The sequence below is a fragment of the Rhipicephalus microplus genome, chromosome 4 (genome assembly GCF_043290135.1).
Source record: "Rhipicephalus microplus isolate Deutch F79 chromosome 4, USDA_Rmic, whole genome shotgun sequence".
NCBI lineage: Eukaryota > Metazoa > Arthropoda > Arachnida > Ixodida > Ixodidae > Rhipicephalus > Rhipicephalus microplus.
The window spans coordinates 30,871,949-30,894,110 of record NC_134703.1 but is presented as its reverse complement, the minus strand read 5'-3'; the positions used below and the strand labels follow the sequence as shown (position 1 = coordinate 30,894,110).

Below are 22,162 nucleotides of genomic sequence, written 5' to 3'. Positions count from 1 at the left end.
ATTCACCGAGGCAGTAAAGTTTCATCATACTTTAATGAAATCTTCAGGGCCCATTTTTGACAAAAATGGCAAGCTTTTGGAAATCTTGCATTTCTCGAGAATTTGTAGTTTCGTCCGATGTCGATACCAGTACTATGTAAATTTTTTGAAGTTTTGAGCTTTCATTCAATTGTAATAAATAATTGGAGACACATCCTTAAAGAAAAAGGTAAGCATATAGACTTTCAAAATCTTTCATGTTCTCGGGATCTACAATAAGTTTCCTCCAATGTGGATATCGATTGTGGACACCTTCTCGAAGATGAGGGTTAGCCCTTGGAAATCTTATCTTGAATGCAGCGGCCGAAACGGCTCGTCTAGGCGTTGGCCTTGGTCACGTTTGTATCAGCATGCATTCCCTTGCCCACTAGGAAACCCCATTTTCTGTTTGTTCATTGCTGATTGTCTGTCGTATAAGGGTTGACCTTTGTTACCAGCTTTTTCCCGCCTAGTCAAGGCGCGTCAACCAAGACAGCTCTGTAATGATCCCAAATATATACAGGGCATCCCATATATTACGCAGTATGGTGTTAAAAAAAGGAGCGTATAGTTAAGCAAAGTATTTATATACAGTGTATGTGTTCTCCAGTATTCTGTAGTAGCCGCTACTATTTTATTTACTCTAACGATGTTTAGTTAATTAAGCCAAGTAATATTTTCGACTTGACACGTACTCACATAATCAACAATGTCATTGAGAGATACTATATGCAGGCAGGCAACGTACTATAATTATGAGATGTTAAGTATAATGAGGCAGTCATTACTAATTTCTGCATGTTACCTATCGTTTTTAAAGTTCGAATACGATAAACCTCCGCAAATGCTAAAAAATGTTCCCGCGATGCGTAGGCGTGCTTGTTCTGTAGTAAGAAGAGTTTGTGCAGCGTCGCCCGCAAATATATAATGCGGGTCCGCATGATCCTGCAGGTTAGATCGCTGCCTGCACAGGCTGGGCCTCCAGGTTTTTCCAGGCGTCGGTGGGTTTGGAGGGCTCTTCCGCTCCCGAGATGTCGCTCTCCGAGAGGCCGGAATCTTCAGGCTGGAACGAATTGGCAAAAGTAATGGAAAAAAAACACACAAAAGACACCTACGATTGCTATACTGCCTGACGGGAATTCTAAGCTCAACCTTTTGTTAGGGAAATGCACACTGTCTTTGAACTTCTTACTTACCGCAAGATATTGACTACGCTTTAAATCGTACTTTTTGTTACGCTAGATTATTGAGTAGCTAGACAGCATCTACAAAGCCATTACTCTTCCGTATGAGGATAAGGAAGGGACTCGCCACACACCTGTGAAATATTATGTATACTTTTTAATGTTGCATATGCGGCTGATGATGATGAAGAACTATGGCTGAACGATTTACAGTGGGTGGGAGGCAGTGAACCCATATACGCGTGCGCACGTAGGGGGTGGTAGCGTGTGAAGCCTGCCAAATACATTGATTTATTAGAGAGAGGGGAGGGGTGCTACGATGAGGCTTCCCCCAGCCCCATGGATGGGGACCCTGAACAGCCTATTTTAAACCACACATTGATCGAGCAATTGGCATTGCGCAATGACTGGTTGTTCATTTACTCTTCTGACACGCTACATTACATAGGCCAACTCAACTCCTTGCACATGATGCCTGATAGCGTTTTTCGGGAATGAGTTTACAACACCAGCGCGACTCTGTGCCAGAATACTCGGCTATCACGCGTATAGAGTGGGCTCCAATCCAATTCGATCCTGGGTATATTTCCTCATTTTATTTTTTTTTTCACAACCGTCTGTTACACCGTTAAAAGCAACAGTGACGGCTACGACCCTCTTACGTGTATGCAGGAACGGGTGCGCTGTGCACACAATAGGTAGTTTTAGAATACCGTTTTCAAGCGCTGCGGGCGTTGCGGGCGTAGCAGGCGCCATATGAGTTTTAGAATAGCGTTTGCCCTGCTGCGAACCGCAACGCACGGTCGCAGTGACACCGTATCCTCGAAACCAGCGCTTGCGGGCCCCATTCGGGCCGCGATCGCCGCACGCGATTTCGGATTTTCTGCGTGCGGCCGGCGAACGCGACTCGCGTTACGACGCATGCGCAGTGGCTGCGACTGCACCGCAAGCGTTCGCGGTGCGCTCCTCTAAATGTCCCTAATGTGACAAGGCGTATACTGATGCAATGCTAATTAGGTCTAGCTGTTTCGATTTGAAATGAAACGAGATTGCTCGAAATCTTTAACATTGTACCTCTCGCACTAGTTTGTAATGCGAAGCAGTGAAATCCGCAAAAAAAAAAACTCATTAGAATTATTACGCTAAACGAAAACTTTTCGGGACTGGTTGGGTCACAGGATGGCACACCGGGGCCGTGCCTCATTGCCCTCCCCCCTCCTCCCACCATTTTTTTTTTCGTCATGGCATGCAGAGCGCAAAATGACTAGCGAGTTGCCTGCCGGCCCTCCTCCAAATTGAAAAAAAAAATGACTCTCCCTCCCCCTCCCACCTCGAAAAATATTCGTCTTAGGAAAGCTGCTGCCGGCAGTCCTCATCGAGTCGTCATTTCGGAACGTGGTTATTCACCAGCTGACACTTCTGTGTAGCCATAGTATTACTCGCTTTCTGCGTCGGGCTAACATGACCCCTCGGTTTGTGGCACAGCGCGAGGAGCTCAAGCACAAACGCTACACTTCGCTATTAATCTCAATATTTCTACTTCAGGAAAATTTTTTTTTGGATGTAGTGTATTTAAGAGCATGGAAGGAAGAAGGAAGAAAGCGGAGTGGCTCAGGCAACAAACAGGCGTTCAGGACATCGTAGTTGAAATCAAGAAGAAAAAAATGAACATGAGCAGGACACGTAGCTCGTATATGCAGGATAACCACTGGTCTTTGAGGATAACAAACTGGATTCCAAGAGGAGATAAACACATGAAGGGGAGACAGAATGCCATGTGGGCCGATTAGGTTAAGAAAATTGCAGGAACAACATGGCAGCAGAAAGCACAGGACCGAGTTAGTTGGTTAACCATGGGAGAAGCCTTTGCCCCACAGCGGGCATGGACAGGCTGATGATGTTTATTGTAACACGATGTCGCTCCAGGGGGGGGGGGGGGTGAAATTTCGGGCACAACGCTTGTGAACATAACCCGTAGAGCCCTTATACAAGAACTCTAATATCAAAGTACACGCACAAGAAATCACAACGCGGTAGCCTGAAACTGACCTGAAACTAAAATGTTACACTCATAATTATTCACAATGAGGTAGCCTGAAATTGACCTGAAACTTAAAAAAAGAAACATACAAAAGAACAGACTTAGGTGCCGACATTGCTTTGGCTAAGCGCTTTTTATAGCCCACATCAATCTACGCGTACTTCACGTATGCACACACAAATCGAAAACTTGCCATCTTTCCGCTCCAGATGTCGTCAAGCTCGCCTCGGCACCGCGCAATTATCAGCGCAGGTATCACTGTGAACGGCACGAGGTACAAAAGTGCCGGTTGAGACATGCGCATCAGGTAGAGGGCGGCGAACGTCGCTAAAAGGCCCAAGCCATAAACTGCGCAACGAGGAAAAAAAAAGCAAACCAGTAGTGACACTAAAGCTTGAACGCACACGCATATATATGTATATTAAAGTTCGAGAATAGTGCAACATATTTATTGCAACATAGGAGAAACAAAACAATTTTAAATGTGGTAGCCAGAAGAAGGTCTGTTCATGTATATATTATATCGGTTGCACTAACTACAAGTATGCAAATACCGTAAAATTATTCTTAGAAATCTATGGTTGCGTGGCCGCGTAACTTAAACAAAAAAAACATCATTAATATAATGAGGCTCGAATTTTCGCAGCCTGCACTCAATTTTGCGGACACTAAGGTCATTAGACATGGGACATCTGAAAAAGATCTACAAGCTTAAACCAAGCGCAAAAATAGCAGCTGCAGTGTTGTACACACAGTTTACGTGCATCGCCTTATAACGTAGAATAGAAAACAAGTAGCACACACTTTTCGATTTCCTAAAGCTTTTTTCAAATAACGTAATAGTCAACCCACCAGACTCTTACATTAAGCGACTGTATTCTTTCTAAAAGAACCCCTGAGCATATATACACGACAATTTGCTGAGCTGCTGAATTGCTGAATAGCGAAAAAAAAACAGGATCACCATCCAAGCAGCTCAATGGTTGCATTTTACTTATTTTCATTTGCTAATTAGACGTCCCTTTTTCTTTCTCCTCTATTTAGCTGTGGATACACAAACAATGATTGATATGTAGGATTTAACGTCCCAAAACCACCCATATGATTATGAGAGACGCCGTATGGAGGGCTCCGGAAATTTCGACCACCTGGCGTTCTTTAACGTGCACCCAAATCTGAGAACACGGGCATACAGCATTTCCGCCTCCATCGAAAATGCAGCCGCCACAGCGGGGATTCGATCCCGTGACCCGCGGGTCAGCAGTCGAGTACCTTAGCCACTACAACACCACGGCGGGGCAGATACAGAAACAAACCAAACACACATTAAGAAACAAAGGTTTAAAATATGCTTACATATTAGAACCACAGGGAAGTACAGGCAGCCACCAACTTTGATGAGGTCGAAGCCACGCAGAAACGCAATAAGCAAGCCTGCACAAATGGGGTGCATACCTTACACATTTCAGTACGCTTTCATTGGACGAATTTGGCACATCTTAGCTCATTGCGTTAAAGAGGAGTGAATACGATGACGATGCTCTCACTTCCAATCCCAAAGCTCGAGGCTCCGACTTTAGGGCTAATTCATACCGCATACTAAAATTTCGTGATACCGTGGGCCCGTTATGCATACCTTACGGATATTTACTTTTATGTAAGTAAACAGGGAATGCTAAGTACCGGGAGACTGAAATTCCATGTCTTGTGCTATTTTAGTATTACTGCATTGAAGCATATGTTAGTATTTTTCTTTATGTATTTATTTGCAAGCATGGATTTTCGTTCCACAACATACGCATGTGCAGCACGGGTGGTAGTTCCACGATGAAACACGCACCGACCATCTCAATCGATCTTCAATATTTTATCTTACTTATTCCAGTGTCAATGCACTACTTTTGTCCCAACGACACGTATACACTGAACGAACTCGTCGTTCTAGGTGTTGTTTCATGTACGCTTGGCCAATCCATCATAAAATTCTTTGCCAGCTAATCTTATGGTGCTCGAACGCTGGATCTGCCAATTGATTTTCCACGTTGTCTATCATCATCATCATCGTCGTCGTCGTCATTATCATCATCATCATCCTGACTGCGTCGACTACTAGGCGAAAACCTCTTAGACCACGGCCATGTGCTTCAAGGTAGTTTTGAGCTTACCGCGCCCACGTTATACCCGCAACTCATCTGCCCACCTAACTTTCTGCTTCCCCCTGGCGTGTATTTTTTTTTTTTTTGAAGTAGAGTCCAGGATGATCAGTGGCTGTGTTACTGCGAAACAGGCGAGCGCTATGGAAAAGGTGCATAGATAGGAAGCACACAGGACTGCCTGTCTTGTCTTCCCATTACTCTACATACGCATGCCCATTTTTTTTTTTCTGGACTTCGACTAATATGCCATTCATATCTATTTGTTCCTTGACCCTACTCTGCTTTCTTTTTGTCTCATAAGAAAGCAGAGTTAATCACCATTAATGCGGTTACGACATGGAGTCGTTGGCCGAGAGTTATTGATTGATTGATATGTGGGGTTTAACGTCCCAAAGCCACCATATGATTATGAGAGACGCCGTAGTGGAGGGCTCCGGAAATTTCGACCTCCTCGGGTTTTTTAGCGTGCACCCAAATCTGAGCACACGGGCCTACAACATTTCCGCCTCCATTGGAAATGCAGCCGCCGCAGCCGGGAGTCGAACCCGCGACCTGCGGGTCAACAGCCGAGTACCTTAGCCACTAGACCACCGCGGCGAGGCGGCCGAGAGTTATCACTCACCTGGTACGACAATGTCGCCGAAACCGAGAAGCGAGTAAGGGTTTAGGCACACGGAGATGTCGTGGTTTCCAAAACGAGGAACTCGCATCAACATCGGTATCTGCTCCTTGGAGCCACCACCGCGGGCCACTTCAACCATAATACTGTCGCCTCTCTGCGGACAAATCAATTAAATACGTACAATTTATCCTGATAAAAATAAACAAAGCGAAGGGACAACCTACTCCACGACAGCTTGAGACTTGATTCAGATAAAATGATAAGCATACACAATATTATTGAGCTAGCTAAACCAAGAACTATACTGTGTGGATCAGCATGGATATATTTGCTAAGAGCGAAAAAAAAAAGATAACGCGTGGAACACCATGAACGTCCTTATTATAGACAGCAATATATATATCAGACAATATAACCAAGGAGCGTGTAGGGAAGTTGCAATTAAGAAGAGGAAATGGACATGGGCCGGGCATGTAGCACGTAGCCCTTTCCCCTTGACTAACACCCCTCATCAAGCATTATTGAGCTGGCGAATGAACGCTAGTGCGTTGAAATATCTCTGAGTAGACGTGTGTAAAAACGCGATGATTTGATTGATTTGTGGGGTTTAACGTCCCAAAACCACCATTTGATTATGAAAGACGCCGTAGTGGAGGGCTCCGGAGATTTCGACCACCTGGGGTTCTTTAACGTGCACCCAAATCTGAGCACACGGGCCTACAACATTTCCGCCTCCAGCGGAAATGCAGCCGCCGCAGCCGGGAATCGAACCCGCGACCTGCGGGTCAGCAGCCGAGTACCTTAGCCACTAGACCACCGCGGCGGTGGTGTAAAAACGCGAGTTGGCGTAATAGTAACGCTGAAGTTGCGTAGTTATCCATGACAGGGGGAGGCGATTGCCATCATGCTGCCACCACGGCTTCAATAATACTTTGCCCAATAACATAGATACGAAACATAATAATAACTGTTGAACCAACATCACTATACGACAAAACCACATATAATAATGAGGCACGCTGTACTAGGAGACACCAGATTTTTATAAACTACATTAAACGAAAAAGTGAACGAGGTTCAAGATATTAAATTATGCTGTGTTGTGAGCCACAATTTACATACCATTATAAGGCATGTCATTATGAATTAGCTCTGCAGTAACCTGAATGATTCCTGGCCCCTCGTTCTGTAGCATAGGCCTAAGTTTAGGTACAAGGTAGTCTTTGTTTCGTGCCAATAGAAACAATCACTGAACCATCGTGCTTATCAGCATAACGCCATAGCTGCTAAATGAACAATGCATGTCGCCACGTGACGCTAATGTAACAAATGTATCAAGCTCTTTGGAGTAATGCATATAGCCCAACGTGCTTCGTTTTGCATTTTCATAAAATCGGCCCGCTACACGTACACCACCTGGCGCAAACCATGCCCAAATGTTTAGTAACTTTCCATATCATCTTAAAATGTTCTGATAAGCCTGAGCGTGCAACGCAAAACGTACAGTTTATTCTGGAAGAAATCTGGCCACCAATGATAACGCGTGGAATTTCAATGCCACGGTTATAAAATGCCGACCCATTTGACAGCTGACCAAATTACTCGACGGCTGACGATAGTTCTCGCCGCTATTTTGTACAGAAGCAATTGTTTGTACGTACATTGACTTATCATTCATCAGGCGCCCAAGTTCGCGCAAATAAAGAGTTATGTATTTCACCGACTAGGTGCAGCCATCGTAACCGTCATACCACGACCACGCAATGACAATGTCGAGAACAGGCAAGTCGGGCAACATTGGTGGGACAATGACTGTGAGTGCCGTTTTGTATAGCAGACATAACAGCGAATCATTTGCGCTGAAACTGCTGTGGCAAACGACAATCAAGAGGACGCTATAACCATTCACGAATGGGAGAATGCGCTTAAAGTAAAAATCACTATATAACAAAGATTTAAAAAACACGATAATTCTTACCCCCGCGGCATCTACGAAGCTCGCTGTTGTGTTGTGAATCACTTTCGGCTGTAAATGTCAAAAGTAAGTTATTAGGACTAACAGACCATAATGCGAAGGAAAGTACGTGGGCATTTCAATTGTTGTGAATAAGACGGAAACGCGAAGAAAGTAAAGTGGACCAAAAAGTAACTTGCCACTAGCAGGGAGCGAACCTGCGACCTTCGAATAACGAGTTTGATGCTCTAAAGGTAACTAGCGTAGAAGTAAAAATGTAAAAAAACTTTATCAGGGTATTTTATGCTCGGAATAAGTTCGATAACGCCTGGAAAAAGTGTTTCTGCGCGTTTCACAAAAATCGCACGCCACATATGCAGTTGTCAGTATTCTTCTTAATTATGTTAGTAGAATACAAAATCACGTAGAAAAGATAAGCATCCAACGTAGACTCACCGGAATAAAATACGGAGTAATAAATACAAAGAATATGTCGTAGAAGAACAGAATCGTCAGAAACATAGTGCATATCTGAAAAAAAAAAAATGTACGCAAGAACGTTATCTGCGGTGCAGAATCCACCGAACACATTTGGTTTCAGAAACTTTCAGCGGGCCTCCTCAATCTAACGATTGACAACTCGGCTACAGATCAGAAGAGTGCAGATCTTCGCGACGTTAGTATATGAATTATAAGACTCTGGTGCATAAGCTTACAAAGGTCAACCTGACAGTGACGGAATCGTTGCCCTCAAGAGACAGTCGTAAAGTTACTTTGACGTTGTCAGTCAACTGCTTAATAGAAACGGGCACGCACACACTCTCCGGCTTTCCCAATCGAACTGATACACATTCTTACTACGCAAATAAACTAAAGGTGGGGAACAAGCACAAAAATACATGTGGCACAATGACTAACGTCGCGCTGTTACGCTATGAATCCATGGCTCGAATCCCGCCACCGGAAACGCAATTTTCAGTTGAAGAATGAATAGCAAGACGAGGCGGAAAAGCAATCGGCCTACCACAAATTGCTAAGTAGTCGTTGTTCAATTCATATATGATGGCACCTCACCACGTGAAAAAAATCTATTTGGTGTTATATATGGTGTGGCCGTACCGTATATTACTAGATTTCACTCCTCACATGGACAAGTCACGTCATATATGGCTGAATTGGCTCCATATATGAACCAGTCATGCGGTATATATCTGTTCAAATGCATATATGGTGAACGGTAGCCGCATATGCATATACTCCGTGTATGGCTGCATATAATTCATATAAGTGCCATATATAGAACAACCGTTAGGGAGAACGCCAAGAATAAAATGTGTACGTCAATGAACGCACTCATTGGCATCTACTGGCGCACTGGTGGCACGTAACACCTACTTTGAGGTTGGGCATCCGAATCACGCGCAGGATGTACAAGCTGAAGCAGACACCCAGCAAATCCTGCATAATCCAGGAGAGCGGGCTGTGCCTGAGGTAAATCCAGAAAGCGGGTACAATCACTGCAGCGAGAAGCACGAGCACCTGCCGCACCTCGAGGGAACCGTGGAAGCAGGGAATGGCGCCATCCGGTAGTCTGCACGCGCCAACAGATGGCACTGCGTGCGTTGAGGGGGAAAAAAAACTTACTAAAAAGTTAACTCAGCCACTACAGTCGACCCATTCTTGACTCCTACGGGTGCATTCCTTTATAGGGCAGAATGAAGGGTGTGTGCTAAATGTCCTGGTGATCAAATTTATCAAAAGCTACCCCCAGTCTTTCCTTTTTTTCTCTCTCTCATACAGCCGGCCCCTTCAGCGTAAAGCTAATCAGTTATTGAACAACTGTACAGCAGCGATTCAGTCAGTTGGGGGTCTATTTCACAGAGGGCCAAGTTATTTAGCTAGAGTTTAAACATGTCCAAGCACAGCTTGCTGAAGAGAGTAAGATCGTTACACAGTGGTGCGATCAATAAGCAACTAAGCATACGTATGGAAGGCCATCGGCATATTTTGCATGTAGCGTGTGTATGCACACCTGCCGGTGCCACAGGGCATCTTGTAAGCAAGCGGCTCAAGCACACCAAGAACGGAGATGGACGCCGACAATACGAACATGCCGTGAATGAAGTAAACTGCGAGAAAGAATGCAAACATTGTACTACACAAAACGCATAATGTCAGTCTTATCACGCGCTACCACATCAACGAAAAGTGACGAAGAACATACGCCATCATCTAGTAGAGCAGCCATCAACGGAATATCGTAATAAAGAAGAATGCAAAATGAATTATTAATTACGGCGTAAATGTAGCCCGAAAAATGGACGAGGACAAAAAAGTGAACACCACGAGCGATTTGGTGTTAACAAGCGCTTTGGTGTTACTTTGGTGTTAGGTATTTAAGTTTTATGAGGGTAAATTAAATTTATTGCTATTGTATAGTGAAAGAACACGAGCCTTCAGGCTGGATTTCACAATACTAAAGTGACCTGCGTTTACTCAACAAAATTGGTTGATTGTCTAGTTGTTTCATGTTCATGAGTACTCAATAGCAAAGGTTTAGCACAACGCGAGGAAAGAAATGCAGCATTTCAAAAAAAAAAAAACTGTTGTAATTTGTCTGCTACATATACGCACTGCATGATGATGTGCTGCGTTGTGGCTGAAATGAACGATGACCCTTTGCATGCTTGCCCGGCTCTTTGCATATTTGAGGAACATAGTGGCGAGCAGTGTTTGTTTGTGGTGAGTGTTTTCTCTAGTTTAAGTTGCGCTAGTGAGCATTTTAAGCGTGCACTCTATGCGATTACGTACAACCAGTGCAATGAAGCTGTAGAGAGATTCGCGCGATTACTCCATACGGAACAGACCAAGGTATCTGATGAAGAAATAGAGAACTACGAGCATGGTGGCCATGAGGACGATGTACGAAAGCACCCAGACCAAGGTATCTGATGAAGAAATAGAGGATGGCGAGCATGGTGGCCATGAGGACGATGTACGAAAGCACCCATACCAAGGTATCTGATGAAGAAATAGAGGACGACGAGCATGGTGGCCATGAGGACTATGTACGAAAGCACCCATACCAAGGTATCTGATGAAGAAATAAAGGACGACGAGCATGGTGGCCATGAGGACGATGTACGAAAGCACCCAGATCGGGGTGATGTCGAGCGAGCTCTCTTCCTCGATGAAACTCATGCCTTGTGGCCGGACGGGAGCCTGGCTAGCCGCGCTTCCGCCGCTCCTCGAGAGACGTCGACGGCGCATTCGACGGCTGTGCACCTCGAACTCGTACCTGCGTGCAGCCGATGCACCGCCGTCTCTTCTGTACACAAGAGTGCCCCCACGCGCAGCGTTGTCACAAGTGCAGCTCACAGGTTTAACAAACTAACCGACCGACCAACAGACCTAACTAACTAACTAACTAACTAACTAACTAACTAACTAACTAACTAACTAACTAACTAACTAACTAACTAACTAACTAACTAACTAACTAACTAACTAACTAACTAACTAACTAACTAACTAAACAACTAAACAACTAAACAACTAACTAAACAACTAACTAACTAAACAACTAAACAACTAATTAAACAACTAACTAAACAACTAACTAAACAACTAACTAAACAACTAACAAAACAACTAACTAACTAACTAACTAACTAGATTGATATGTGGTGTTGAACCTCCCAAAACCACCATACGATCATGAGAGACGCCGTAGTGGAAAGCTCCAGAAATTTCGACCACCTGGGGTTCTTAAACGTGCACTCAAATCTGCACACGGGCCTACAGCATTCTCGCCTCCATCGAAAATGCAGCTGCCGCAGTGGGATTCGATCCCGCGACCTTCGGGTCAGCAGCCGAGTAGTTCGACCACTAGACCACCACGGTGGGTAACTAACTAACTAACTAACTAACTAACTAACTAACTAACTAACTAACTAACTAACTAACTAACCAACCAACCAACCAAATTCAAAGGCTTCCTACCCATCATAACAGTACTGTGGGTTATGGCGACCACAACAACGCAGCGCTCCGAATGAACTCTATAGCTAGATGGGGTTAGTTCGCAAACCAGCGGGTTAACTAACAAGCTCATCGACCTGAATTGCTTAATGCAGTAACAGGCCTAGTCACCGATTCACAAAAATGTAGAGAAATGAAAAGTAGAACGATCATTTATGAAAAGAAAGGGAAATTTCCAAACCAGCCGTTCGTAGCTCGAAGCCACAAATGAATCTAGATTGTCTTATAGATGCTTAAAAATTATTCTTATCTGGATATTGAAACCGCGATCAATGCATCGAAAATCTCCGGTACCAGGTTTTATCCGGTTAAAAAATAAAAGCTCACGCAACGCGTTTTGAAGTAAGGCCATTTGGATATATCCATGGAAGCGACGATATTCTCGTTTGCTCGGTGAAAATCCGCGATAAGGCGGCCATTTATCTTTGTAATTTGTAGATTACGAGTGAAAGAGCACCAGATGTTGCACTGCTCGGTGTGAATCATATTTAAGGGCGGACCCGTTAGCGTATACCCCAAGGAAGGCGGCCATGTGAAACAGCTCCTCCTCTATAATGCATCGTCAACTCATTGGGAAACAAGAGCACACACTCACACTTGATGCCTGACGTTTCCCGACCAGTATGAACCAACTCCGACAGAGAAGACGGCGAGGAACCACATTACGGCCAAGGCAGGCTCGAATTCTATGTCCTTCGTGAAGAATTTCGCCGGATATGGCTGTTTCGGTATCATGAATTCCTGAAAATGGAAATCAATTCCAGAACATTTTGCTGTCGCATAGTTTTTTTTCTGTCAAAGAATATTTTTAAAAAATAGTATATAAAGGGTATCCGCTGCAGAGTTGTCGATGTATCGCCTTAAATCTACTATGCTTTGTGCTCCATCACAACGTTCTACACCACGAAAATTAGGAGTTTGTTTTCTCGTTTTCGTTTTTGTTTTCAATATCAGAGGGCGTGAACTTAACGTTTTGTTTGCGTGTTTTTATAATGGCCTTTGTTCAAGAGTCAGTGCTGTATCCCATCGTTTCCTTTACTCCATCTAACTTCTCATAATCTTTTAATCTTGTCACTACTAAAGATTTACTTTTATCACTCATAATGACTGAGAAGACCTACCGCCTTATCTGTGCTCGATGCCGTCAATTGCAGCTCATAGGCCCGCAAAATAACAGTTGCTGGGAGGTCACGAGTGAAAACCACCGCATGAGTACGTCGTAATAGAATGCTTCGATAACATGCGCTAGCCGTGCACGGGAAGCATTTCCAATCTCGAGCCTGACCCGAGCCTGCTGATTGCACCGAAGGCCCGCCCGAGATTCGGGCTCGGGTTGGCCTTCAGCACGGTCAGCAGGCATGGGCCCGGCCCGATCCAGTGCGACAACATGAAGGCCTTCTTTAGACACAACATATTGTACTGCAATGACGTGGCATTTAATTAAATGTATCAAAGTGAAAAAATAGCAACCGGCACAAGACAGTCTATATATGCAGAGATTACAAGTTGCGTAAAAACAAGCTGCCCAATTGCTCAGGTTTCAGTGAAGCACGGCGTCCCTACATCACATATATCACCAAACAGTTGGTAATCGTACTGGCCCCAAGAAATACCAACAGTTTTTTTCGCAAGCATAGCAAGCTTGCCGTATTCCGACTGGTTGTTCTTACAGAAATTCAGTGCCACAGACGCAGGACCGTAGGATGAACCCATCGATACCTAATCCCGAAGGTCATATTGTATGCCCATCATTGGATACTAGAAAGCAACGGATACGCTGTCTTCATTCCACGTTGTTTTATTGGTGATCTCGGCCATACGTCTTACATCGTTCACACTACCCGCATATGTTATCGTGGCGGTCACGAACTACACGTGTTACGTTCACCTGTTCACACCGTCACATTTCCTTTTTCGTTTTCCTTCCCAGAAACATCAGTCTGAAATGGCCTTTCCCACAACATTGCAGTGATCACTATTCCATAAAACTTCTTGGACTATGTAACCAATTTTCTTTCCGAATGACTTCGCCTGGTTGCAGTGTAAACCCACCCCTACGTAATATCCTCTTGAAGGGTCTTTAAGGAAGTACGGTCATGTGATGTGATGTTATGAGATGTGAACTGCGGCACAACGGATATATTTTTGGCTTGGTTTGAGCTTTGTGCCTGGCCCAGCACGGCCAATAAAAAAACAAGGTAGCCCGAGCCCGGAATGACATGAGTAGACGGTGGCGTGCCGGAGCCAGAGCCACGGGCCGGGCCTGGGTTGGGTCTTCGGGCTACCTGGGGCACGTGGACACCTCTTGTCAGGACTACCTGTGTTTCTCTAACGTGCACTGGCATCACACAGTCCTCGAGCCTCTAAGATCTAATTTTCATCAAAATGTAAATGTTGCTGCCAGAATCGAACCCGTGTCTTCCAGGTCAGCATCCGGGAAACGTAACCACTGCCAGCGTGGTGGCCTTAGCTAAACAAAAGAAACCGCAACGAGAGAGAGAGAGAGAGAGAGAGAGAGAGAGAGAGAAGAGAGAGAGAAACGTGGTGCAAGAGGCTCGATGCATACCTCAAGAAAAGTAGCCGTTCTGTTTTCTGCAAATATGAGTACCAGATCCGTCACAGATGAAGCAGTCTTCTCGACAATAATGTCTTGCTGCATAGAGCAGAAAAAAAAAAACGCATTCTTGCATTGTATTTTCGCCATAGCGACAATAAATTGTTACTTTTAGAATGTGGTTTGAATTGAGCAGGTACAGTCTCTGTGTTGACGGAAACCATGGCCAATAAAACATCATCAACAAAAATAAATAAATAAATAAATAAATATTTTCCCACGTGTTTAGCGGTTGCTTGTACGAACCCGAGAGCTAGTGCTGCCCATGGGCAAAGTACCACGAAGAATAGATAAAATTCTGCAAGGAGAGAATAACGCAATCTACATATCTCTTGGGAGTGTAAACACGAAAATAATGCAAATGCGTCCCCACTTAGGCAAGATAAACTAGGTGCTATCACTCCCGCATGGTATGCAAGGCCCCTTAGTTTCTTATTCGTGAAACCTTGCAGTTATTAATACAAGAAGATATGGCCACTGACATCACTCAATTTAATTGGCTTTATTTTTATGTCTAGCCAAAGTTTACCCGTCAAAGCAGCGGGACAATTCGCAGGCCTAGCAAGAACAAATGTTTTTTGTGGCGTCGATAACATTAAGCATACCTTGGGTTGCCTCGATACTTACGATCTCATTGGCGGCAAGCCCAATCATGATGCCGTAAGCTCTTGCATCCTTGTATATTTGCATGGCTTTTTGCAGAGTGCAGTTGCCGGTGTCAAGAATGAGAACCACTTTATCCTTAAGGTCGATTCCATATGGCTTTTCACAGCTACTCTGACTCGTGAAACTGATCACATGGAGGACGTCCTGGAAAAATCGGGGAACATGTTCAGCGAACTGCTGATGCAAAATGGAGCGCGATACAGATACAACTTAAAACCACCTAAAGAAAAAAAGATATCTTCGCCCTACAATGGTGCCAAGCCTGATGGAAGTGTGGAGCACTTTCTCTTCGACTTTCCTTTCTGTTCTTTCTTTTACTCATTTTGCGGTCTCTTTCCTCTTTTTTTTTTCGCTCACTTATTAGCTCTTACTACTCCTTAATCATTTTCCTCTTCTCTCTTCATACTGCTTTCGATATTTTTTTTTTGTATTCTTCTGCCTTCGTTACGCCAAGCACACTAGTTCTTTGCTTGCTCATGATTAGTGATAAACATCAAGATGTTCGAAGAACAGTTGTACGAATACTTCTCCTTGGTGCAAGTGAGCTCCCAATTTGTTGCACATTGAGCGTTACGCAAAGCGACGACCACAGCCAGGCGCGTGCCCAGAAATCTTTTTCGAGAGGGGCGGGGCATCACGTTGATTTCAGGAGGGCCCTTAAAATCGCCGTTTTCGCTCTCTATGCCATAGCGAAAAAAGACTTGTGGGGGGGGGGGCGTGCTCGGTGTGCCACCCCCTGGCCACACCCATGACCACAGCCCACGACAGTGCTCCGTACTTAAGATCCAGCAAAAGTTGACCGGTGCCAGTTATGATTCCAGTGTTTGAGAATTGGGAACCGAAGCACCTTGGGATTCAATGCGCCACAAATTAGCCTGCGTTTATCTCAAGGCAGCCTTGGGTGCTTAGGCTAACGTTAATAAAATCCAAACACTGAAAAAAGTGTAGCTACTCAAGCCATCTCGTGACAACAATGTGAAACAGTGACTTCTGTCGCGTCTAAATTGCGGCTAAGTTTCTTGGATAAAGAGGTGACGTCAGACACTAGCTACGCAGATGCGAATGGGGCGGGGGATTTCGGATGGCCCGCTCCTATGATTTGAAGCGTAAACACCCAATATAAACACAATACACGTTTCCAGATTTCAAAGTAACGGGAAACAGCGCGAAACACAGGACAATTACGAAGACGGACCGAGCGCTGACAAACAACCACGGCTTTATTTCGTACAAGGGAGTACATATACGCAAATGCATTATGAAAACGCGAGGAGGAGAGTGGCAAGGTATCTGTTAACAGTTTAACGTAATCAAACAAAAAATGAAAAACCCGTTATCCATGTGAACGACACACTAGTTTCTTTATGAGTAATGCTATCAACGGCACACTCACTCGCTAACACTTTTTTTTTGTCAGTGCAGTGCCATAGTATATTTTGCGTGGTCTTTGATCACCATAGCGTCTTAGTATTCTGAACTGATCCTACAATGCACGACAGTCACATACAGAGCTGTGTGCGGCTGGGTGGCTGGCAAAGCAGGCTAGTGAAGTTCGTTTCTTAGCTTCATAGAAATGTCAATAACGTAGCAAAAACGTCTCATCATTGCATGCAGAGTGAAAATCAAGGAGGTCTTCCTCCCTTCGAAAAATGTCTGCCTACGTCCTTGGCGACCATCATGGCCGGAAAGTGAAACGATGCACGCCTTCCTAGCTAGCAGCGATTATGAGACAACAATGTCGGCGAAAGTTGAGTCATCCCAATTCAAGGTGACGCGCGTGCAGCGTGAAACGCTATAAAAGTACGTCGAGTTATTGTAACGCTAAACGCTCTATCACCAGCTTACATTATGCCGAAGCCGCAACAAATAATGGAAGAAGCAAATAATGGCGACATTTTCGATATAGCAGTGACAAACAAAGAGGATACCGAGATACTCACCGCAGCATCCGGACCTTGCGGCAGCGGTTTGAACTCCGGATAATAAAACGTGCACAAGTCGACTGAACGGTCGCTCGACATAATCAGGGACGTCACGGCGATCTCTTGTCTGGCATCCTGTAACACCAGTGTTTTTACCAAAGACCGTCAGTTGAAGGAGCACTGACATCAAATTTCAAGATCGAGATGTGCCCATCATTCGATCGCTTGGTATGCATAGGCCTTCTTGGGCAAATTCGCATGACATCCGTCGCGTGGAAGTTATTTTTATTCGATGTCGAACAGCGTAGAAAATCCGAGGAGGAAAAAAACGGAAAATAGGCTGCCCTGCGACATCGAAACTAGTGCTAAGTGTTTGGTTTGATACATTTCACAAATACCATCCTGAGTGATGATACGCTAGCAACAATGACGCTGACGATATGAGTGTGTTTGGAGCCGACTTCCGGTCGGGCTCTCGCTAATGGTGCTAGTGGTTCTCCTTGCTGTGTTGAAGCGTGCGTGTGATGCATCGTTTCGCATTGACTGATTTGACATGTGCCCCACAGCGCGAGTACGATCATTCAGAGTGACAATACGTGTCGGGGAACCACTGCGCGGTGAGAACCTGCACGTAGAGTCGCGGAAAATAGCGGAGATTGCGTGGCGTTTCATGCCTTTCCAAGCCACGAACCTGGAGTCAACGCAGTTGTGGGTTGACTTCGTACGCGCCGATGGACAGCACGCCTTAGAAGAACAGCCGCATTTGCTCGCTTCACTTTGCGCCGAGCTGCTACAGGGTAAATCCTGTGTTGGCGAACGAGTTGGGTTTCACTGGCAGTACGAGGTCCGTTCTCGAGGCTGGGGCTAAAGGGTGAGGGGAAGTTTACTCCTCCTCCGCATCAACCTTAATAAAATAGCCTAGTTCATTACTTTTGTCTAGTGAACATTCGCATACTGAATTGGCTAGCACTTGATCACGGCTTCCCGGCTCCAGTGTAGGCCCGACTTATAATTTGAAACAAGCAAACGGTTGTAAATGTAGCGTGCAATCATAGATCATAGCGCACGTAATTACGCACACAATGATTGACAGTATGATTTAGCTAATGTCACCCCTCTGAAAGGGAGCCAAATTGAACGTCAATTTTGTTGACTTTTCCTGCAGGCTTATGTTTCTGACAACCTTGTGTAATGTTTTTTTTTTTCCTCAATGAGCCCGTCAGCTGTCACGGACGTAGAGCAGAAGCGGTTAACCACCAACATGGTTTCGAAGAATGAACACTTCAGTGCAGGCAAGACATGCAAACGGAGAAGCAGCGATCAGATCATGTCTTGATACACTTACCGTCAAAGCAACGAAAGCTGGGACGATGGCTGCTACTAGGCAAACAGTCCTAGTGCTGGCCTTTCTTGGAGCTGCTATCAGAGCCATTTTCTTGACAAGCAAACACTGTGCCTCCTGTTGCTGCGCTCACAGTCCCAGGTAGCACTGTGTCGTCGCGGATCAGTGAGGCTGTGCCTGCCTCCGCAGTAAACGACCCGGGCCACTGTTTTTCTTTTGGGGGGGGGGGGGGCTTAGCTGCAAACGTGGCACACTAGATCAGACGCCCTCTACCTTGGAAGGAGGAGATCGATCCTGGCCAAACCATGTGTATCAGCTATCACGGCAACGCGTTCTGCTGCGTGCTTGTGCCATGGCTCGATGTTGATCTGAAAACCGAAACACCTTGCGCGGCACTTCCAACCAACCGGCCACCTCGGACCAGCTTCGAGCTCCTGGTTCCACTGGTGACTACACCTATGGACTGATCTTTCATGCGACTGCGCTATAGATGGTGTGTGCCATGGATGGATGGATGGATTGATATGGTTGTACCCTTTATATCGGGCGGCGGCTAACGCCACCTAGCCTTAATGCTTAGTGAACTAAAAACTAGATTTATCTTTTTTTTTCTTTAAATAGTGAAGTTGAGGAAAGGCGCGACCACGATACAGTAGCGCCCCCTGGAGGGTTTTACAACTGTTGTGCCGATACAGACTGCGGGTTAATAACAAAAAAATTTGACTCTCTGTGGAAGGTGCATGAGAACAAAATCAGTACGTGCCGATTACGATAACTATGGCTAAAACTTGTCACCATCACGTAATGAATTTTTTTTATATCTGCACCTGTCGCTGTGGACGCTAACGAAACGACGGTGATGATAATGTTTCCCCAAGGTTGATTCATTTGTGGGGTTTAACGTCCCAAAACCACCATCTGATTATGAGAGACGCCGTAGTGGAGGGCTCCGGAAATTTTGACCACCTGGGGTTCTTTAACGTGCACCCAAATCTGAGTACACGGGCCTACGACATTTCCGCCTCCATCGGAAATGCAGCCGCCACAGCCGGGATTCGATCTTGCTACCTGCGGGTCAGCAGCCGAGTGCCTTAGCCACTAGACCACTGTGGCGGGGCATTCCCCAAGGTTTTACATATACGTTGCGATGGTGTAAGAACAAATAGGGGGCGTTTTGGAAGAACATGCAGTACGACTGCCAACTTTTCATATGCGTCATATTCACATGCACGAGCGGTGTGGACATAAAACCCTTTTTAACGTGGCTGCAAGGATCATGACGGGAAGAAGGTTTTGCTGATTGCTAGTTATCTAAACTTTGTCACCTTTGTACCAAGACTAAATTGACGGAAGACATGAAATGATCTTTAAGCTACGCGCGCCCTCCCAGTGTACAATAGCCAGCTATCCATACGAGCACACACCGACGGCAACGAGCATCGGCAACTACAAACCTGTATCGATATGGTTTTGATTATAAAACCATTGCTTTAGAAAACACCTGGCGTCTTTTTTACATTTTTACATTTTATTGATGTTTGTCACAGAACGAGCGCTAAAAAAGAGCGCGCCGCCAAATCCCTGCGACAGCGGGCGGCAGAAACGCCGCGAGGTAAAAAAAAAAGAAAACAAACATCCAGGGCTCCCGGGCGCGCGCTCTCCCCGCAGAAGCACGGCTTCGCAGACGATCCTCCTCACCCCACATCGGCGGCCCAACAAGGCCGCGATTTTTCTAGAACGAAGGAGGCGGGGTCAGACCGAGTGAATCATCCTCCGGAGAGGGCAGTCGAACCGTCTCGTGCCTCTCCCCAGCCTTCGCTGCGCGTCGCGCCGACGAAATGAGGAGAACGTTCTGGAAGGTGGCACGGAACGTATTTAATCGAGCAGCCGAGACGAGAAAGCAGGAGGTGACGGAAGTTAACGCCAGAGCGCGTAGGAATTCCGCCGTGTAGTCGGCGAAGGTTCTGCCCGTAGTGACAGAACAGGAGGAGACGGAAGTGAGCGCCAGAGTGCGTAGAGAGTCCGCCGTGTAGTCGGCGAAGTTTTTGGTCCGTAGGGACGGCTCGAGCTACAGGCAAGAGCGTGGGTTTACCGCTATCGAGCGAAGACGCGGGCAACAGCTGCGTGTGGGAAGCCGACGGATTTCTGGCGAAGAAGCTTGAAGCTTGGAGAGTGGCCATTTGAGGACGCGAGGTTTCCTGGAAGAGAAACTTCGAGGGCTGCGGAACGACAACAACACTGGACTTTGAGTGAGTGATTCTCGGAAGAGTATCATCTCGACTTTGGTTCCAAGAACTTTGGACTGAATAGGATTTCTATCTCTTTAGTCTTTAAGTGTCTTGGTTGTTCAATGCATGCGACTGCATTGTAGTGCGTATTGTTGTCCGTGTCCGTTGTTGCAAGTGTGGCTGATTGTATTGTGTAGTACGTTGATTGATTGGTTTGATTGGTGACGTATTGTGTGCAACTATTGTGGAATGTGCATTTTTGTGTATTGTTTTCGATCTGCCATTATTGAGATTATAATTTGTTTGTTTATCAACTCTCGGCTCTGTCTTGTTCTTTGGGCCACGGCCGGCGTCCGCTGGCGCACCAAAAAGGACCACTTCTAAATTGTCCACGCTTTCGTGGTGCGGTTCGGGGGGCCGATACTTCGGCTCTTGGAATTAGCCCGGCGATCGCCTCCCTAATAAACGGGACATGTGTGACAATTAATCTGGCGTCCGCGAGACAGGACCTTTTGGTGCACAGTGTGTCCAAAGTAGTGAGAAAGAGCCTCGAGTTGTTGATAGTGCTATCGGAACGATTTTGTGTGTTGTTCAGTGTTCTCGTTAACGAGTGTAGGGGAGTGTTCCGATAGACTGATTTAGGCAGATACTTTTTGCACGCGGCAAGGTTTTATTTGAGAGTTGCGAGACACCATGGATCTCGAAAAGTTAGTTGCTCTTGGTGAAAAGATGGGTCTTTCTGGCGCCGAACTACGGAAGTGGGTCACCCAGAAGGAAAAAGAAGAAAAAGAGAGAGCCAAAGAAGAAAAAGCAGCCGAGCTGGAAAGAGAGAGGTTGGCGGCAGAGAGGGCCAAGGAAGAAAAGGCAGCTGAGTTGGAGAGAGAAAGGCTGGCCGCTGAAATGGCGAGAGAAGAAAGAGAAGCAAAGGAGCGACAGCTGAAAGAAGAAAGAGAGCAGCAATTGAAGTTGGAGCTGGAGAGAGAAAAGTTGGCAGCCGAAAGGGCGAGAGAAGAAAGAGAAGCGGAGATGGCTGAAAGGGAACGGCAGCGGCAGCACGAGATGGAACTCGAGCGGCTCCGTTTACAACAGCGAAGCGAAACTCCCGTCCAAGCTAGAGTTGAAAGCAGCGAACGGGAAGATCACGGCTTCCGCTTGAACCCAAGCAAGCTGCTCGTAGCGTTTGATGAAAGGAAGGACGACCTAGACGCGTACCTCCACAGATTTGAGACGATTGCGAGGAGCCAGAATTGGCCGGAACAGCAATGGGCAACTGCTTTGAGTACTTGCTTGAGTGGTGAAGCGCTCAGTGTGTACGGTAGGCTGACGCCGACCGATGCAGCCAACTATGCAAAGGTGAAAGCTGCTTTGTTGAAG

At 45.7% G+C, this 22,162-nt stretch overlaps 1 protein-coding gene across 1 annotated transcript; it reads right to left on the bottom strand.

Moving 5' to 3' along the window:
• Window positions 1-970: 970 nt before the first annotated feature.
• Window positions 971-18,650, bottom strand: LOC119171594 (signal peptide peptidase-like 2B). The gene is made up of 14 exons (XM_075893006.1): window positions 18,564-18,650; window positions 17,237-17,353; window positions 15,258-15,440; window positions 14,583-14,669; window positions 13,302-13,435; window positions 11,062-11,303; window positions 10,008-10,104; window positions 9,371-9,566; window positions 8,432-8,506; window positions 8,000-8,047; window positions 6,022-6,175; window positions 4,600-4,677; window positions 3,437-3,591; window positions 971-1,081 (listed from the first exon to the last, which is right to left on the bottom strand). Exons 1-14 carry the CDS (start codon window positions 18,648-18,650, stop codon window positions 971-973), a joined length of 1,764 nt encoding a protein of 587 aa, XP_075749121.1.
• Window positions 18,651-22,162: the final 3,512 nt, after the last annotated feature.

What these genes read in the sequence shown, in the direction of transcription:
- LOC119171594 (XM_075893006.1), bottom strand. Translation starts at nt 18,650, where the DNA reads ATGGCTCTGATAGCAGCTCCAAGAAAGGCCAGCACTAGGACTGTTTGC. An exon ending in TTTCTTCATCAGATACCTTG is followed by an intron (nt 10,105 to 11,061) that starts GTATGGGTGCTT and finishes TCTTTCTCGCAG; the next exon opens with TTTACTTCATTCACGGCATG. An exon ending in ACATCTGGAGCGGAAAGATG is followed by an intron (nt 1,082 to 3,436) that starts GCAAGTTTTCGA and finishes AATTCGTTCCAG; the next exon opens with CCTGAAGATTCCGGCCTCTC.